The 14,374-nt window shown below is 57.3% G+C and overlaps 2 protein-coding genes across 2 annotated transcripts; one reads left to right on the top strand and one right to left on the bottom strand.

Annotated features, from left to right (window-relative positions):
• Window positions 1–1,118: 1,118 nt before the first annotated feature.
• On the top strand, window positions 1,119–11,912 carry KCTD13 (potassium channel tetramerization domain containing 13). Its single transcript, XM_029058453.2, has 7 exons — window positions 1,119–1,171; window positions 5,459–5,637; window positions 9,412–9,581; window positions 10,039–10,128; window positions 10,213–10,265; window positions 10,568–10,763; window positions 11,062–11,912. The coding sequence occupies exons 1-7, from the start codon at window positions 1,119–1,121 to the stop codon at window positions 11,296–11,298; spliced, it is 978 nt and encodes a 325-aa protein (XP_028914286.2). The 3' UTR covers window positions 11,299–11,912.
• A 339-nt stretch (window positions 11,913–12,251) lies between these two features.
• ASPHD1 (aspartate beta-hydroxylase domain containing 1) lies at window positions 12,252–14,003 on the bottom strand. The gene is made up of 3 exons (XM_029058452.2): window positions 13,041–14,003; window positions 12,729–12,842; window positions 12,252–12,621 (listed from the first exon to the last, which is right to left on the bottom strand). Exons 1-3 carry the CDS (start codon window positions 13,771–13,773, stop codon window positions 12,512–12,514), a joined length of 957 nt encoding a protein of 318 aa, XP_028914285.1. The 5' UTR covers window positions 13,774–14,003; the 3' UTR covers window positions 12,252–12,511.
• Between the last annotated feature and the right edge of the window lie 371 nt (window positions 14,004–14,374).

The following is a 14,374-nucleotide window of genomic DNA, read 5'->3' as shown; positions in this document are numbered from 1 at the left end:
GGATTAAGACTGTGAGCCCCACGTGGGATAACCGATTACTTTGTATCTACCCCAGTGCTTAGAACAGTACCTGGCACATAGTAAGCGCTTCACAAATACCATCATTATCCCCCTTCTAGACTGTGAGCCCGTTGTAGGGCAGGGATTCTCTATTTGTTGCTGAATTGTACTTTCCAAGCCCTTAGTACAGTGCTCCGCACACAGTAAGCGCGCAATAAATACGATTGAATGAATACAGTAGAACAATGTAAGAGACTTTCCCTGCTCACAACAAACTTACAGTCCTTACAGCCTAGAGTACAATACAGCACATTTGGTAGGCCCGTTCCCCGCCCACGATGAGCTCAATCTTTCCTTCCAGGCTAGCCCCCAAATTCCCGTGGAAGATTTCGGACACGAACCTCAACTGACTGACTGAAAACTTGTCACACTGTCAATGACTTGCACAAGGACATTCTCCTTGGGTCGGGATAAGACTGGTCCTCCCAGACAGTAAAGAGTTAGTGGGGTGTGCACCAGCTCTACATTAAGTCAGAGGAGGAAACTACAGACCCAGAAAAGTCCCAGCTCCTGCTCGGAAAGATTCAATCTGATTCAATTAATGCCTGTGGATAAAATAAATAAATTTGAATCTTTGTGTAACGGCTTACCAGTGTGGCCTCTTGTAACGGTCCTTTGTATGGCTTTCAAACATTTTTAGAAAGCAGCCTGTTTTACTGAAAAGAATCGATTTCACTCACAAGTCAGTTTTATCTTTAAAATGTGTTGGCGAAACCTTTGAAAAGGAGAAGGAAGAGTAATAGCTGAAAGACTGTCGTGATTGGATATGTACAGGTGTCTACTTTTAGCTCTTAAACTTGAAGCTCTGAATAAAAACGTTAAAATTCCAACTACCATATGCAGGGCATAGCTAATCACGGCATTCTCTTAACGGTTACCACTCCTCCCGAACTCAAGTTTTACTTGTGCTTAAAACAGATAATCCATGAAAAAAAGACCCTCAGTGAAGCAAATATATTTCCAACTGTGCCAACTGGAACTGGAATGATTCCTATTTTGTCCAAAAAAAATCAAAAAGTCTTGTGTCTGATGTAAAAGATGGTAGCTTCTATTATAGCATGATATCAAATATCATTCTGAAGCAAACGGTAGTTCTGCAGTGTATTCGTTGGTAATGAGCAAAAGCAAAAACTTCAACAGCTCTGTAAATGATTTATAGCTCACCAATCTGTTTTCAAGAAAGTTATTTGGGAAAATTAAGCTCCAAAAGCTATATCTTGGCTCATGAAATTTTAAAGAAGACCCAAACTGTTTAGTAATGGCAAATTGATTAACCTTGGGCAAGTCACTTCTCTGTGGCTCGGTTATCTCATCTGTAAAATGTGGATTAAGACTTTTAAGCCCTTTGTGGGATAGGGACTCTCTCCAAACCGGCTGTCTTGTATCTACCCCATGCTTATGGGAAGCAGCGTGGCTCAGTGGAAAGAGCCCGGGCTTGGGAGTCAGAGGTCATGGGTTCATATCCTGGCTCTGCCCCTTGTCAGCTGTGTGACTGTGGGCAAGTCACTTAACTTCTCTGTGCCTCAGTGACCTATCTGTAAAAAGGGGATGAAGACTGTGAGCCTCATGTGGGACAACCTGATTACCCTGTATCTCCCCCAGCGCTTAGAAAAGTGCTCTGCACATAGTAAGCGCTTAACAAATACCAACATTATTATAATTATTTACCCCAGCGCTTAGTACAGTGCTTGAAACAGTAAGCACTCATCAAATACCACAATAAAAGCCTTGCAGACTAGCAGACTAGCCTGACTTCACATGGGGACAGGAAGGCACATGCTCACTGGGAAGCAGTGGGGCTTGGTGGAAAGAGCACTGAATTGGGATTCTGGAGACCTGAGTTCTCTCTCTAGCTCTGCCGCTTACTTGCTATTTGGCCTGAGACAAATCCAGCAATGAATTAACAGTATTTATCGAGCATTTACTTTGTTCAGAGAATTGTATTAAACTCTTGGATCATTCATTCAGTAATATTTATTTGAGAAGCAGCATGGCCTAGTGATTGAGCACAGGTTTAGGAGTCAGAAGGACTCCCTCTTCAAGTCCACCAAACAATCATTCTCCCCCCACTTCAAACCCTCACTGAAGGCTCACCTCCTCCAAGGGGCCTTCCCAAACTAAGCCCCCCTTTTCCTCAGCTCCCCCTCCCCTCCGCGTGACCTCGACTCACTCCCTTTGCTCCACCCTCCTCCCCCCACGTCCCAGAGCACTTATTTATGTATCTATAATTCCATTTATTTATATTGATGCCCGTTTACTTGTTTTATATATATATATATATCCCTCACCCCCAACCATCCCTCACCCCCAAAGATCTGGCCACCTACTTCATTACAAAAATTAACTCCATCAGGTCTGAGCTCCCCAAAGTCACCCCTCCCCCTTCTCCATCCCCCCCACCCCCATCCCTCTCTCCTACTTTCCCATCCTTCCCAGCAGTATCCTCAGAGGAGATCTCCTCCCTCCTGGCAAGTGCCACCCCCTCCACCCGTGTTTCGGACCCCATTCCCGCTCACCTTATAAAAACTATCGCCCCTTCCCTCCTCCTCTCCTTAACTTCTATCTTTAACCACTCACTCTCCAATGGCTTCTTCCCCTCTGCCTTCAAACATGCCTATGTCTCCCCCATCCTAAAAAAACCCTCTCTCGGCCCCACTTTCCCTTCCAGTTTTCGTCCTAGCTCCCTATTACCCTTCCTTTCCAAACTCCTAGAACGAGTTGTCTACACTCGCTGCTTAGAATTTCTTAACTCCCATTCTCTCCTGGACCCCCTCTAATCTGGCTTCCGTCCCCTCCATTCCACTGTGACTGTTCTCTCAAAGGTCACCCGTGACCTCCTTCTTACCAAATCCAATGGCTCCTACTCTGTTCTAATCCTCCTTGACCTCTCAGCTGCCTTTGACACTGTCGACCATCCCCTTCTCTTCCACACCTTATCTCACCTTGGCTTCACAGACTCCGTCCTCTCCCGGTTCTCCTCATCTTTCTGGCTGTTCATTTTCGGCCTCCTTCATGGGCACCTCCTCCCCCTCCTATCCTCTAACTGTAGGAGTTCCTCAAGGGTCAGTTCTTGGCCCTCTTCTGTTCTCCGTCTATACTCTCTCCCTCCATGAACTCATTCGCTCCCACGGCTTCAACTATCATCTCTACGCAGATGAACACAAATCTACATCTCCTCCCCTGTTCTCTCCCCCTCCCTCCAAGCTCGTATCTCCTCCTGCCTCCAGGACGTCTCCAACTGGATGTCTGCCCGCCACCTTAAACTCAACATGTCCAAGACTGAGCTCCTTATCTTCCCTCTCAAGCCCTGTCCTCTCCCTGACTTCCCCGTCACTGTGGACGGCACCACCATCCTTCCCGTCTCACAGGCCCGCAACCTCGATGTCGTCCTCGACTCGGCTCTCTCATTCACCCCACACATCCGATCCCTCACCAACACCTGCCGGTCTCACCTTCGTAATATCGCCAGGATCCGCCCTTTCCTCTCCACCCAAATGGCTATTTTACTGGTACAAACTCTCATAATATCCTGGCTGGATTATTGTGTCAGCCTCCTCTCTGACCTCCCTTCCTCCTGTCTCTCCCTGCTCCAGTCTATTCTTCATTCCACTGCCCGGATCATCTTCCTACAGAAACGCTCTGGGCCTAGCTCTCCCCTCCTCAAAAACCTCCAGTGGTTGCCTATCAACCTCCGCTCCAAACAAAAACTCCTCACTCTAGGCTTCAAGGCTCTCCATCACCTTGTCCCTTCCTACCTCTCCTCCCTTCTCTCTTTCTACTGCCCACCCCTCACGCTCCGCTCCTCTGCGGCCCACCTCCTCACCGTCCCCCGTTCACGCCTGTCCCGCCGTCGACCCCTGGCCCCCGTCCTCCCACTGTCCTGAAACGCCCTCCCTCCTCACCTCCGCCAAACTAACTCTCTTCCCCTCTTCAGAGCTCTACTGAGAGCTCACCTCCTCCAGGAGGCCTTCCCAGACTGAGCCCTCCTTTCCCTCTGCACCCTTCCCCTCCCCTCACCCTCTGCTCTTCCCCCTTCCCCTCCCCTCAGCACTGTGCTCATTTGTATATATTATTGCCCTTTTATTTTTTTAATGAGGTGTATATCTCCTTGATTCTATTTATCTTGGTGATGTTGTGTTTTTGTTCTGTTTTGCTTCGCTGTCTCTCTCCCCCGTTTAGACTGTAAGCCTGCCATTGGACCGGGATGGTCTCTCTCTGTTGCCCAATTGCCCATTCCAAGCGCTTAGTCCAGTGCTCTGCACATAGTAAGCGCCAATAAATATTATTGAATGAATGAAGTCACTTCACGTCTCTGTGCCTCAGTTCCCTCATCTGTCAAATGGGGGTGAAGCCTGTGCGCCTCACGGGGGGGGCCACCTGATGACCCTGTACCTGCCCCAGCGCTTAGAAGAGTGCTCTGCACATAGTAAGGACTTAACGAATACCAACGTTATTATTATTAAATACGATTGAAGGAATGAAAGGAAACGCCCCCCTCAGACCGCCTCAATCCCCTCTGCGCATGCGCGCTTGCTCCCGGAGGCACCGCCCCCAAAGGAACCGCCCACGAGACCCGCCCCCCTAAGCTCCGCCCCCAGACTATGTCCTCGAGCCCCCGCCCGCTTCCCATTGGCTCCGCCCACTAAGCTCCGCCCCCCGTAAGCTCCGCCCCTAGGCTCCGTCCTCGAGCCCCCGCCCAATCCTCATTGGCTCCGCCCGCTAAACACCGCCCCCCATAAACTCCGCCCCCCATAAACTCCGCCCCCAGACTATGTCCTCGAGCCCCCGCCCGCTTCCCATTGACTCCGCCCATTAAACTCCGCCTCCCATAAGCTCCGCCCCTAGGCTCCGTCCTCGAGCCCGCGCCCAATCCTGATTGGCTCCGCCCGCTAAGCTCCGCCCCCAGGCTCCGTCCTCGAGCTCCCTCCCGCTCCTCATTGGCCCCGCCCACTAAGCTCCGCCCCCAGACTCCGTCCTCGAGCCCCCGCCCGCTCCCCATTGGCTCCGCCCCTAAGCTCCGCCCCCAGACTCCGTCCTCGAGCCCCCGCCCGCTCCCCATTGGCTCCGCCCCTAAGCTCCGCCCCCCAGACTCCGTCCTCGAGCCCCCGCCCGCTCCCCATTGGCTCCGCCCCCTAAGCTCCGCCCCCTCCCTTCGACTCCGCCCCGAGGCTCCTGAGTGGAGGGGAGTCGTTGACTTCCGGTCTGGGCGGCGGAGGCGGAAGGGGGTGCGGGCCCGGAGGGTGGTCGGCGGTGGGGGGCGGGGCGGGGGGCAGAGGTCGCGCGCGCCCCGAGCGCCCCCAGTCGGTGCCATGTCGGCGGAGGCCACGGGGGCCGCGTCCGCCGCCCCCTCCCCCTCTCCCGGGGGGCCCGAGCCCCCGCCCGGCCCCGCCCCCGCCCCCCCCGCCGGCCCCGGCCCCGCCGCCTACGACCCGAAGCCGCCGAACCCCAGCAGCAAGTACGTGAAGCTGAACGTGGGAGGGTCGCTGCACTACACCACCCTGCAGACCCTCACCAAGCAGGACACCATGCTCAAGGCCATGTTCAGCGGCCGCATGGAGGTGCTCACCGACGCCGAAGGTACCGGGGGGGGGGGGGGTCCCCTTAATATTGTTGGTATTTGTTAAGCGCTTACTACGTGCAGAGCACTGTTCTAAGCGCTGGGGGAGATACAGGCTCATCAGGTGGTCCCTCTTGAGGCTCCCAGTCTTCATCCCCATTTTACAGATGAGGGAACTGAGGCCCAGAGAAGTGACTTGCCCACAGTCACACAGCCGACAAGGGGCAGAGTCGGGAAAAGGACGGAGGACCCGAGGGAAGAGACGTTGGGAATGGGCATGAACTCCCCACCCTTGGCGGGAGTTCCCAGGAGGGAAGAGGGAGCCGGTCCCTAGTCGGGCGTTCACTCCAGGGAGAGTCACAGCACTGCACAAACAAAGGAAGGGTGGGAGAATTAGGAACATTTAAGGTACAGGTGAGGGGTGGGGGGTGGGGGACACCTGCCGCAGGTGCACTCCCAGGAATGCAGGGGGGTGATTCTGTTGGTGGGATGGCAGATGATGAGGATAGACACCCCCCACCCCCCAAAATGGGATTGAATAATTAGGACTTGCCTCCTTCAACTGAAGGAGAGGATGTGCATCTTTTCAGTGGTCTTCGGGGGTGTGCCCGGCCTCCACCGAAAGGAAGCATGTATAGAAAATGCACACAAAGGGTTGTAATAATAAGGATAATTGTAGTACTTTTAAGCACTTACTGTGTGGCAGGCATCGTACTAAGCGCTGGGGTAGATACAAGGTAATTGGGTTGGACACAGTCCCTGTCCCACATAATGTTGGTATTTGTTAAGCGCTTACTATGTGCCGAGGACTGGTCTAAGCGCTGGGGTAGATACAAGGGAAGCAGGTTGTCCCACGTGAGGCTCACAGTCTTCATCCCCAATTTAATAATAATAATACTGTGTGCCGAGCACTGTTGTAAGTGCTGGGGTAGATGCAAGGTAATCAAGTTGTCCTACGTGAGGCTCACAGTCTTAATCCCCATTTAAATAATAATAATAATGTTGGTATTTGTTAAGCGCTTACTATGTGCCGAGCACTGGTCTAAGTGCAGGGGGAGATACAAGGTAATCAGGTTGTCCCACATGAAGCTCATAGTCTTAATCCCCATTTTACAGGTGAGGTAACTGAGGCACCGAGAAGTTAAGTAACGTGCCCAAAGTCACACGGCTGAGTGGCAGAGTCGGGATTAGAACCCATGACCCCTGACTCCTAAGCCCGTGCTCTTTCCACTGAGCCACGCTGCTTCCCATAGGGCCCACGGTCATAATCCCCATTTTCCACCTGATGTAACTGAGGGCCAGAGAAGTGAAGCGGCTTGCCCAAGGTCACACAGCAGACAAGTGACGGAACCGGGATTAGAACCCAGTTCCTTCTGACTCCCAGGCCCGTGCTCTATCCACTAAGCCACGTGGTTCTGCGAGCCCTCTGATTCTTGTTGAAGATGATGTGCCTGGCTTTGAGGGAGAACTTAGCCAACCTCCACCACCAAAATCTCCCGAGAAGCAGCGTGGCCTAGCGGGAAGAGCGTGGCCTTGGGAGTCAAAAGACCGGGGTTCTAATCTTGGCTTTGACTCTGCCTGACCTTGGCCAAATCATTTAACAAATACCATAGTAAGTGCTTCCTATGTGCCAAACGCTACTAAGCGCTGAGGTAGATACAAGTTCGTCAGGTCGGAAGCAGTCCTTGTCCCACTTGGGGCTCGCAGTCTAAAAGAGAGTGAGATTGGGTTTGAAATCATCATTTTACAATTGGCTTTCCTGTCACTTCTCTATGCCTGTTTCCTCGTCTGTAAAAACGGGGATTCGATCCCTCTTCTCTCTTACTTAGACTGTGAACCTCATGTGGGACGGGGATTGTGTCTAACCTGAGAAAGCTCTATCCACCCCAGCGCTTCAAACAGTGCTTGACACAGAAACGTTTAACATATACCATAATAATGGACGGCACAATCATCCTTCGCGTCTCACGAGCCCGCAACCTTGGTGTCGTCCTTGATTCTGCTCTCGTTCACCCCACGTATCCAATCCGTCAGCAGTGCCTGCCGGTCTCTCCTTCACAACATCGCCAAGATCCGCCCTTTCCTCTCCATCCATGCCGCTACCACGTTAGTACAGTCCCTCATCCTATCCCGACTGGACTACTGCATCGGCCTCCTTTCTGACCTCCCAACCTCCTGTCTCTCTACAATTCAGTCCATACTTCACTCTGCTGCCCGGATTATCTTTCTACAGAAACGTTGCGGACATGTCATCCCCCGTCCTCCAAAATCTCCAGTGGTTGCCTATCGACCTCCAAATCAAATGAAAACTCCTCATTCTTGGCCTCAATGCTGTCCATCCCCTGGCCCCCTCCTACCTCACCTCCCTTCTCTCCTTCTCCATCCCAGCCCACACACTCCGCTCTTCTGGTGCTAACCTCCTCACTGGGCCTCGTTCTCGCCTGTCCCGCCGTCGACCCAGACCCGTGTCCTGCCTCTGGTCTGGAACGCCCTCCCTCTTCAAATCCGCCAAACCACCACACTCTCACCACTTCAAAGCCCTCATAAAGACTCTCCTCCTCCAAGAGGCCTTTCCAGACTGAGCCCCCCTTTTCCTCAGCTCCCCATCACCCCAGCTCGCTCCTTTTCCTCTACCCGCCCTCCGTGCCCCACAGCACTTGATTATATATGTACCCATCTGTAATTCTGTTTACATTATTTCCTGTTTACTTGTTTTGATGTGTACATAATTCTATTTATATTGATGCCTGTTTATTTGTTTTGATGCCTGTCTCCCGCTTCTAGACTGTAAGCCAGGAGTGGGCAGGAATTGTCTGTCTTTATTGCTGAATTGTACTTTCCGAGGGCTAATTTAAGTGCTCTGCACACAGTAAGCGCTCAGTAAATACGATTGAATGAGTGAGCAATAATAATCGTAAGACCAGAGGGGTCCTACCTGTATTGACGGCACGTGTACAAGGAGGAATAGTAAGCAAGTGCTCAAATGGTAAACCCAGCCCGCACACTTCATTCCTCTAATGCTCCCCTTCTTACTCTACCTCCATCTTGTCTATCTCACCACTGACCTCTCGCTTACTTCCTACCTCTGGCCTGGAACGCCCTCCCTCATATCAGACAGATAATTGCTCCCCCCCCGACTTCAAAGCCTTATTGAAGGCACATCTCCTCCAAGAACCCTTCCCCGACTAGGCCTTCCTCTCTTCTCCCACTCCCTTCTACGCCCCTCTTACTTGCTTCTTCATCATCCCTCCCAGCCCCACAGCACGTCTGTATATATCTGTAATTTATTGATTTATTTATATCAATGTCTGTCACCCCCTCTAGACTGTGAGCTCGTTGTGGGCAGGGATGTGTCTGTTGTTATACTGTACTCTCCCAAGCGCTTAGTTCAGGGCTTTGCACAGGGAAAGTGCTCAGTCCATACGATTGGATGAATGAATGAATAAGGGAATAGCCGGAAATCATATAGTCCCTGAGGGGAGGAGAGGGAGCAATTAGAGGTGTAAACACAGGAGGCCGGAAAGGACCTGTATTGTTACCTGCCTACCAGGAGTGAACAGTCATCTTTATTGCCTCCCTACTCCCCTCAGGGATCCCACAGTGGCAAGATGCAATTAAGCAATTAAGCTCTTATCAGGAGCTGGAAGATGGTCATTAAGGGTGCCCTCTTAGGAACCAGAAGGTGGTTGGGAACAGTTTGAGGGCCCTGAGAATACTGCGAAGGGTTGAGCAGGAGGGCGAGAAGGAAAGGTAGAGTGTAGCTGGACTTTGTCCTTGACCACGCCGTCCCCTAGGCTGGGTGCTGATTGACCGGAGTGGACGTCATTTTGGAACAATCCTCAACTACCTGCGCGATGGGGCAGTGCCGTTGCCCGAGGGGCCTCGGGAGCTGGGCGAGCTGCTGGGCGAGGCGCGCTACTACCTGGTGCAGGGCTTGGTTGAGGATTGCCAGCTGGCTTTGCAGGTGAGTGTGGGGTAACCCACCGCTACCTATTTTGCCTTCCTCCTACGCCTGCCGACTCGCCCCACAGTCGAAGCGGGGTGGGGCGGAGTGTTCCATTTCTACCTGGGATGGCTTTTCGACTTGAAGAGTATTATCTGACTGAAGGACTTGCAACCCTGGAATGAAATGGAGCGAAGGAAGGCATGGAAAAAGAGAGCGTGCCTCCACTCATTGTTTTGGAAGGAGGAACAGGGGCCAGGGCCAGCCCGCCAGGCAACCTTTGCCAAATGAGAGGGAGAAGTTTCCGGGAGGGCCGCAGGGCAAGATTATCGGACGGTGAAGAACGGGGGGAGAGGTGGAAATGCCGGGACGTGACCCCTCGCCCCTCTACCCCACACCTCGCCCATGGGATCTCGTCTCCCCAGTGCAGGTGCTCGCTGTCAGCTCACTCCCTCTTGTGCCTTTTCTTTTTTCCCAGCAAAAGAACGAGAGCCTCTCCCCACTCTGCCTTATCCCCATGGTGACCTCTCCACGTGAGGAGCAGCAGCTTCTGGCCAGCACTTCGAAGGTGAGGCTTGGGCTGGGAGAAGTTGGGGGAGAGCCTTCGGGGCCAGAGCTGATTCTCTCTTCCCCGTTCTTCTCTTTCCCACAGCCGGTGGTGAAGCTGCTGCACAACAGAAGCAACAACAAGTATTCCTACACCAGGTGAGGGGAATCGCCGCCCCGGCCCTCCCCCCTTGGACCCCACGCACGGCCCCACCTCAGATTCGCCCTCTGCCACCCCTGACTCCGGGCTTACCCCCACTTAGGTCCTCCCCCCCCCATCCTAGAACTGTATCTCCGGGAATTCAGAAGAGATGGAAGTGCCCGGTTCTGATCTGGGGGTCGGAGGGATGAAGATACTTGAATCCGACTGGTGGGGGAGGCAGGGCCACCTGGGTTCAACTTGGCCTGCCCCCCAACCCCTCCGCCCTCTCCTCCACCCCCTCCACCCTCCGGTTGGTTAGCACGTCGGATGACAACCTTCTAAAGAACATCGAGCTGTTCGACAAGCTGGCGCTGCGTTTCCACGGGCGGCTGCTCTTCCTCAAGGACGTGCTGGGCGATGAGATCTGCTGCTGGTCCTTCTACGGGCAGGGCCGCAAGATTGCCGAGGTCTGCTGCACTTCCATCGTCTACGCCACTGAGAAGAAGCAGACCAAGGTCAGAGGGCGAGGCTGGGGCGAGGGGGACGGGGAGGAGCTGGGGGGTCGGGGGCGGCGGGGGGAGAAGTTCGGGGCCATCCAGTGACTACGGTAACAGAGCTGGCCTCGGGACCCGGGGAGAGGAGGATGGCGCCTAATAGGTTTCGGCTCGGGGAGCCCCCACGTCTTAAGGGCAGAGAGGTCTGGCCCTTCTGGAGGTCGGCCCCGAACCTCTGCCCCCACACCCCACCCCCAGCTCCAAGGGCCAAAAGGAGCCACCACCGCTAAGGCCCGCCTAAGCTGCGCCCTCCCCACAGGTAGAGTTCCCCGAGGCCCGGATCTTTGAGGAGACGCTGAACATCCTGATCTATGAGACGCCACGGGGCCCCGATCCCGCCCTCCTGGAGGCCACGGGGGGCGCGGCGGGGGGAGGCGGGCCCGGGCGGGGCGAGGACGAGGAGGGCCGTGAGCACCGAGTCCGCAGGATTCACGTCCGCCGCCACATCACCCATGACGAGCGACCCCACGGCCAACAGGCCGTCTTCAAGGACTGAGACGCAGCCCCTCGTTTCCTCTGCCGGCCCGCGGTCCCTCCCCTTTTCTACGACGACGCCCGCCCCGGCCACCCCTCCGCCCCGGCGCTGCTGGTCAGGTCGTGGGCCTCCGCTCTCCCTCCCTGTTTTCCAACAGCTCGCGGGGGGGGCCGGGGGCGGTTCGTTCCACTCGATCCCTTCTCCTAAAGTTTGTGTTCTGTTCCAACATTCCCTCCCCACCTGTCTTACCCCTCTTCTCCTGTGCATGGTACGAGTCCTTCCCAGTAGTTGGTTTCACAGCTCTTGACCTACACCTTCTCGAGGAGGTGGTGTGTGCCAAAATCCACCGCCGCTCCCACCCCCCGCCCCTATATCCTAGCCACCTGGTACGTTCTCTATCCCTCCCACCCCTCCCCGCCTTTTACGGGGCAGGGGGGCCAAGACCTGGTCTTCTGCCCCCATCTCCCTAACCCACTAACCTAGTCGTGAGTGGATAAGCAGCTTTTCCCCAGCCGGCATGCCGGGGGGAGTGATTCACTCCACTCGGAGAGGGTCAGAGCCCGTGTTCTTCCCCCACCTATCTCCCTGTCTTCATATAATTTATTATTTTATATTAAATTATTGGCATAAATTGAGTTGGAAAAATGGGTGTGGCCATGGAGAGGGAAGAGGGGCTGCCTCCCCTCAGCCAGGGTGGGCAGGGAAGGGGTCCGGGGTGAGGAGAAAAGCGGGTGGCTGAAGGTGGGGGGGGTAGGAATCTGGTTACCGGCTGTCAGGCCCGGTCCTGGCTCTTGTCTGGGTCCTGAGAAGGGGGGCGGTGAATTAGTTTTAGCAAGGGGCTTAGTTTAATAGAGGTATGAATGTGATCCCGGCCTGAAAGGGCACCGCTGCTCTACCCCGCCCCTCCCTCCCCCCCACTTTCAGAGCCAACTGTCCTTGGGCCCCAGGTGTGCAGAAGGAACAATCTAGAAGACTGGCGAGAGAGTCATGATTTATATTATTGCTCCAAGGTCTCACCAGCTCCTGCGGGTGCCCTTCTTCCCCCCACGCCCCGGCCCAGAGTCCCTCCACCCTGGCAGCCGGGATGAGGATGGCCAGTGTCCGGGTCATCCTAGCATCCCAAGCCTCATCTTCCCCGCCAGCATCCACGGAGAGTCCCTGCGGGGGGCCGGATGGATTCCTTTAAGCGGGGAGGGTGGGGGATGGGGAGGGGCCCGAATGCCAAGCTTTCCTTTCAAGGGTCAGGTGCGAAGACAAAGTCCAGGGCCTGGCGCTCCGCTCCGGCCACGTTGGGGTGCCAGAGGTCCACGATGAAGACCACTCGGGGCCCGTCCTCAGGGGCGCCTGTTCGGGACGAGAGACACGAGTGAGGCTCACCCGCTCCTCTCCTGGCCGGCCTCCCCCGAGATCCCGCCCTCGGCGCTTGGGCCGAGCCCCGACGTCCCCGTTACCGTTGTGGGCGGCCGTGTGCAGAAAGGAGTCGTCCACCAGCAAGCAGTGTCCTTCTGACCAGCACTGGGGCTCCCCCCCAACCACCAGCTCGCAGCCGGGGGGAATCTTCAGGCCTGGCGGCGACGGGGAGGAGGAGAGGGCGGGGGCCCCGGCTGGCACCTTGGAGGCCGAGTCCTCCTTCGCCTCCGCGGGCGGAGGCCCCGCGGCCGCCTCTGGCCTTCCAAGTACCGGGCGGGACGAGGCCCCGCGGCGCGCGCGCCCTCCTCCCCGCAGCTCCCCCCCCGGGCCCTTCCCGCCCCCTGTGTCCTCACCTAGGTGGCAGCGGACGCGAGCGTTGGTGGGCCCGCAGCGCCCCTCCAGCCGGGCCCCCGGTAGAAGAACGGAGAAGCCGGCGTTGCCGAAGGAGTTGGCGCTGACGAAGCTCCGCAGCCCGCGCAGGGCCCTGTAGGCCCCCGGGCAGCGGCGGCAGTTGCCCGGCTGGCACTTCCCGGCCCGGTACAGCAGGAACTGGTGGCAGCCGGGGGCCGGGGCGGGAGACCAGCCCCGGGGCGGGGAGGGCGTCCCCGAGAAGTCCCAGCTCACGGCGCCGAAGTCCCGCAGGATGGCGGGGAAGCTGCCCTCCAGGAGCTCGACGTCGTGCCGCTGGGCGTCGCGGGGCACGAAGGGGGAAGAGGGCAGGTCCGGCAGGAAGAGCAGGGCCGGGCGCTGGATGCCCGGGCCCCCGGGGCCCCCGGCGGGCCCGGGCCCGACTCGGGCGGCCCGCCTCACCCGCCCCATCCCGGCCCAGGAGTAGCGGCGGGCGTAGGCCCTCAGTCTCCGGCTCATCGGGCCCTCGGCCCCGGCCCCCTCGCCGGACTCCCCGCCGGCCCCGGGCCCCCCGGCCTCGGCGCCCCCGCCGGGGCCGCCGGCTCCTCCGCCGGCCCCCCCGGGGCCCGGCGTGTCCCGGGAGCCCAGGCGGTAGCAGTACCAGAGGAAGAGGGAGGTGAGGGCCCCGAGGAGCAACGTGAGGGCCGGACAGGCCAGGGGCAGGGGCAGAGAGGGCATGGCGGGGGAGGAGAGGGGGCCCTCCGCCCTCCGGCCCCTTGCCCCCCGATCCCTGCCGCCCCCTCTCAGCTCCGGCCTCTCCGGGCCCCGCCTGGGCCTCCCTCCTTCCCTCTCATCCCTTCGCCCGCCCTCCCCGGCTCCGTCGCTCCGTTCCTCGTGGCTCTTCCTACCTGGGGGGCTCCTACCCCACCTCCGGAGCCCGGGGGTCCCGAAGCCGAGGCGCCGCTCCACTCCCTCTCTTCCCCCCGTCCTTCCCCCCTCTCCTTCCTCCCCCTCCTCCGGGCTCCTGCCCGTCTCCCACTCGCCCTGACGTCACTCCCTTCCCCCCCCCCGTCCCCGTCCCCGTCCCCGTCGCCCACCCCCGCACCCCGGGGAGGAGGAGCCGGGCCACGGCGGGGTTGGAGCGGGGCGGGCCCGGGGCTCCCCTCCGGGGCGCGGGGGCGGGGGCGTCGCAGGCCGGCCACCCCGCAATGCGAAAAGGGGGGCGGGGCGGAGAGGCGGCGGGGGAGGGGAGGGCGGCACCGACGGACGAGCGGCCGGGCCCGCTTGGCGGGGAGAGGGGGACCCAACGAACGGCTGTCCTTTCCCCGCTGGGCCTCCC

This window comes from Ornithorhynchus anatinus, chromosome 2 (assembly GCF_004115215.2).
Source record: "Ornithorhynchus anatinus isolate Pmale09 chromosome 2, mOrnAna1.pri.v4, whole genome shotgun sequence".
Lineage (NCBI taxonomy): Eukaryota > Metazoa > Chordata > Mammalia > Monotremata > Ornithorhynchidae > Ornithorhynchus > Ornithorhynchus anatinus.
The sequence above is the reverse complement of the archived record's forward strand: the minus strand, read 5'-3'. Positions and strand labels throughout refer to the sequence as shown.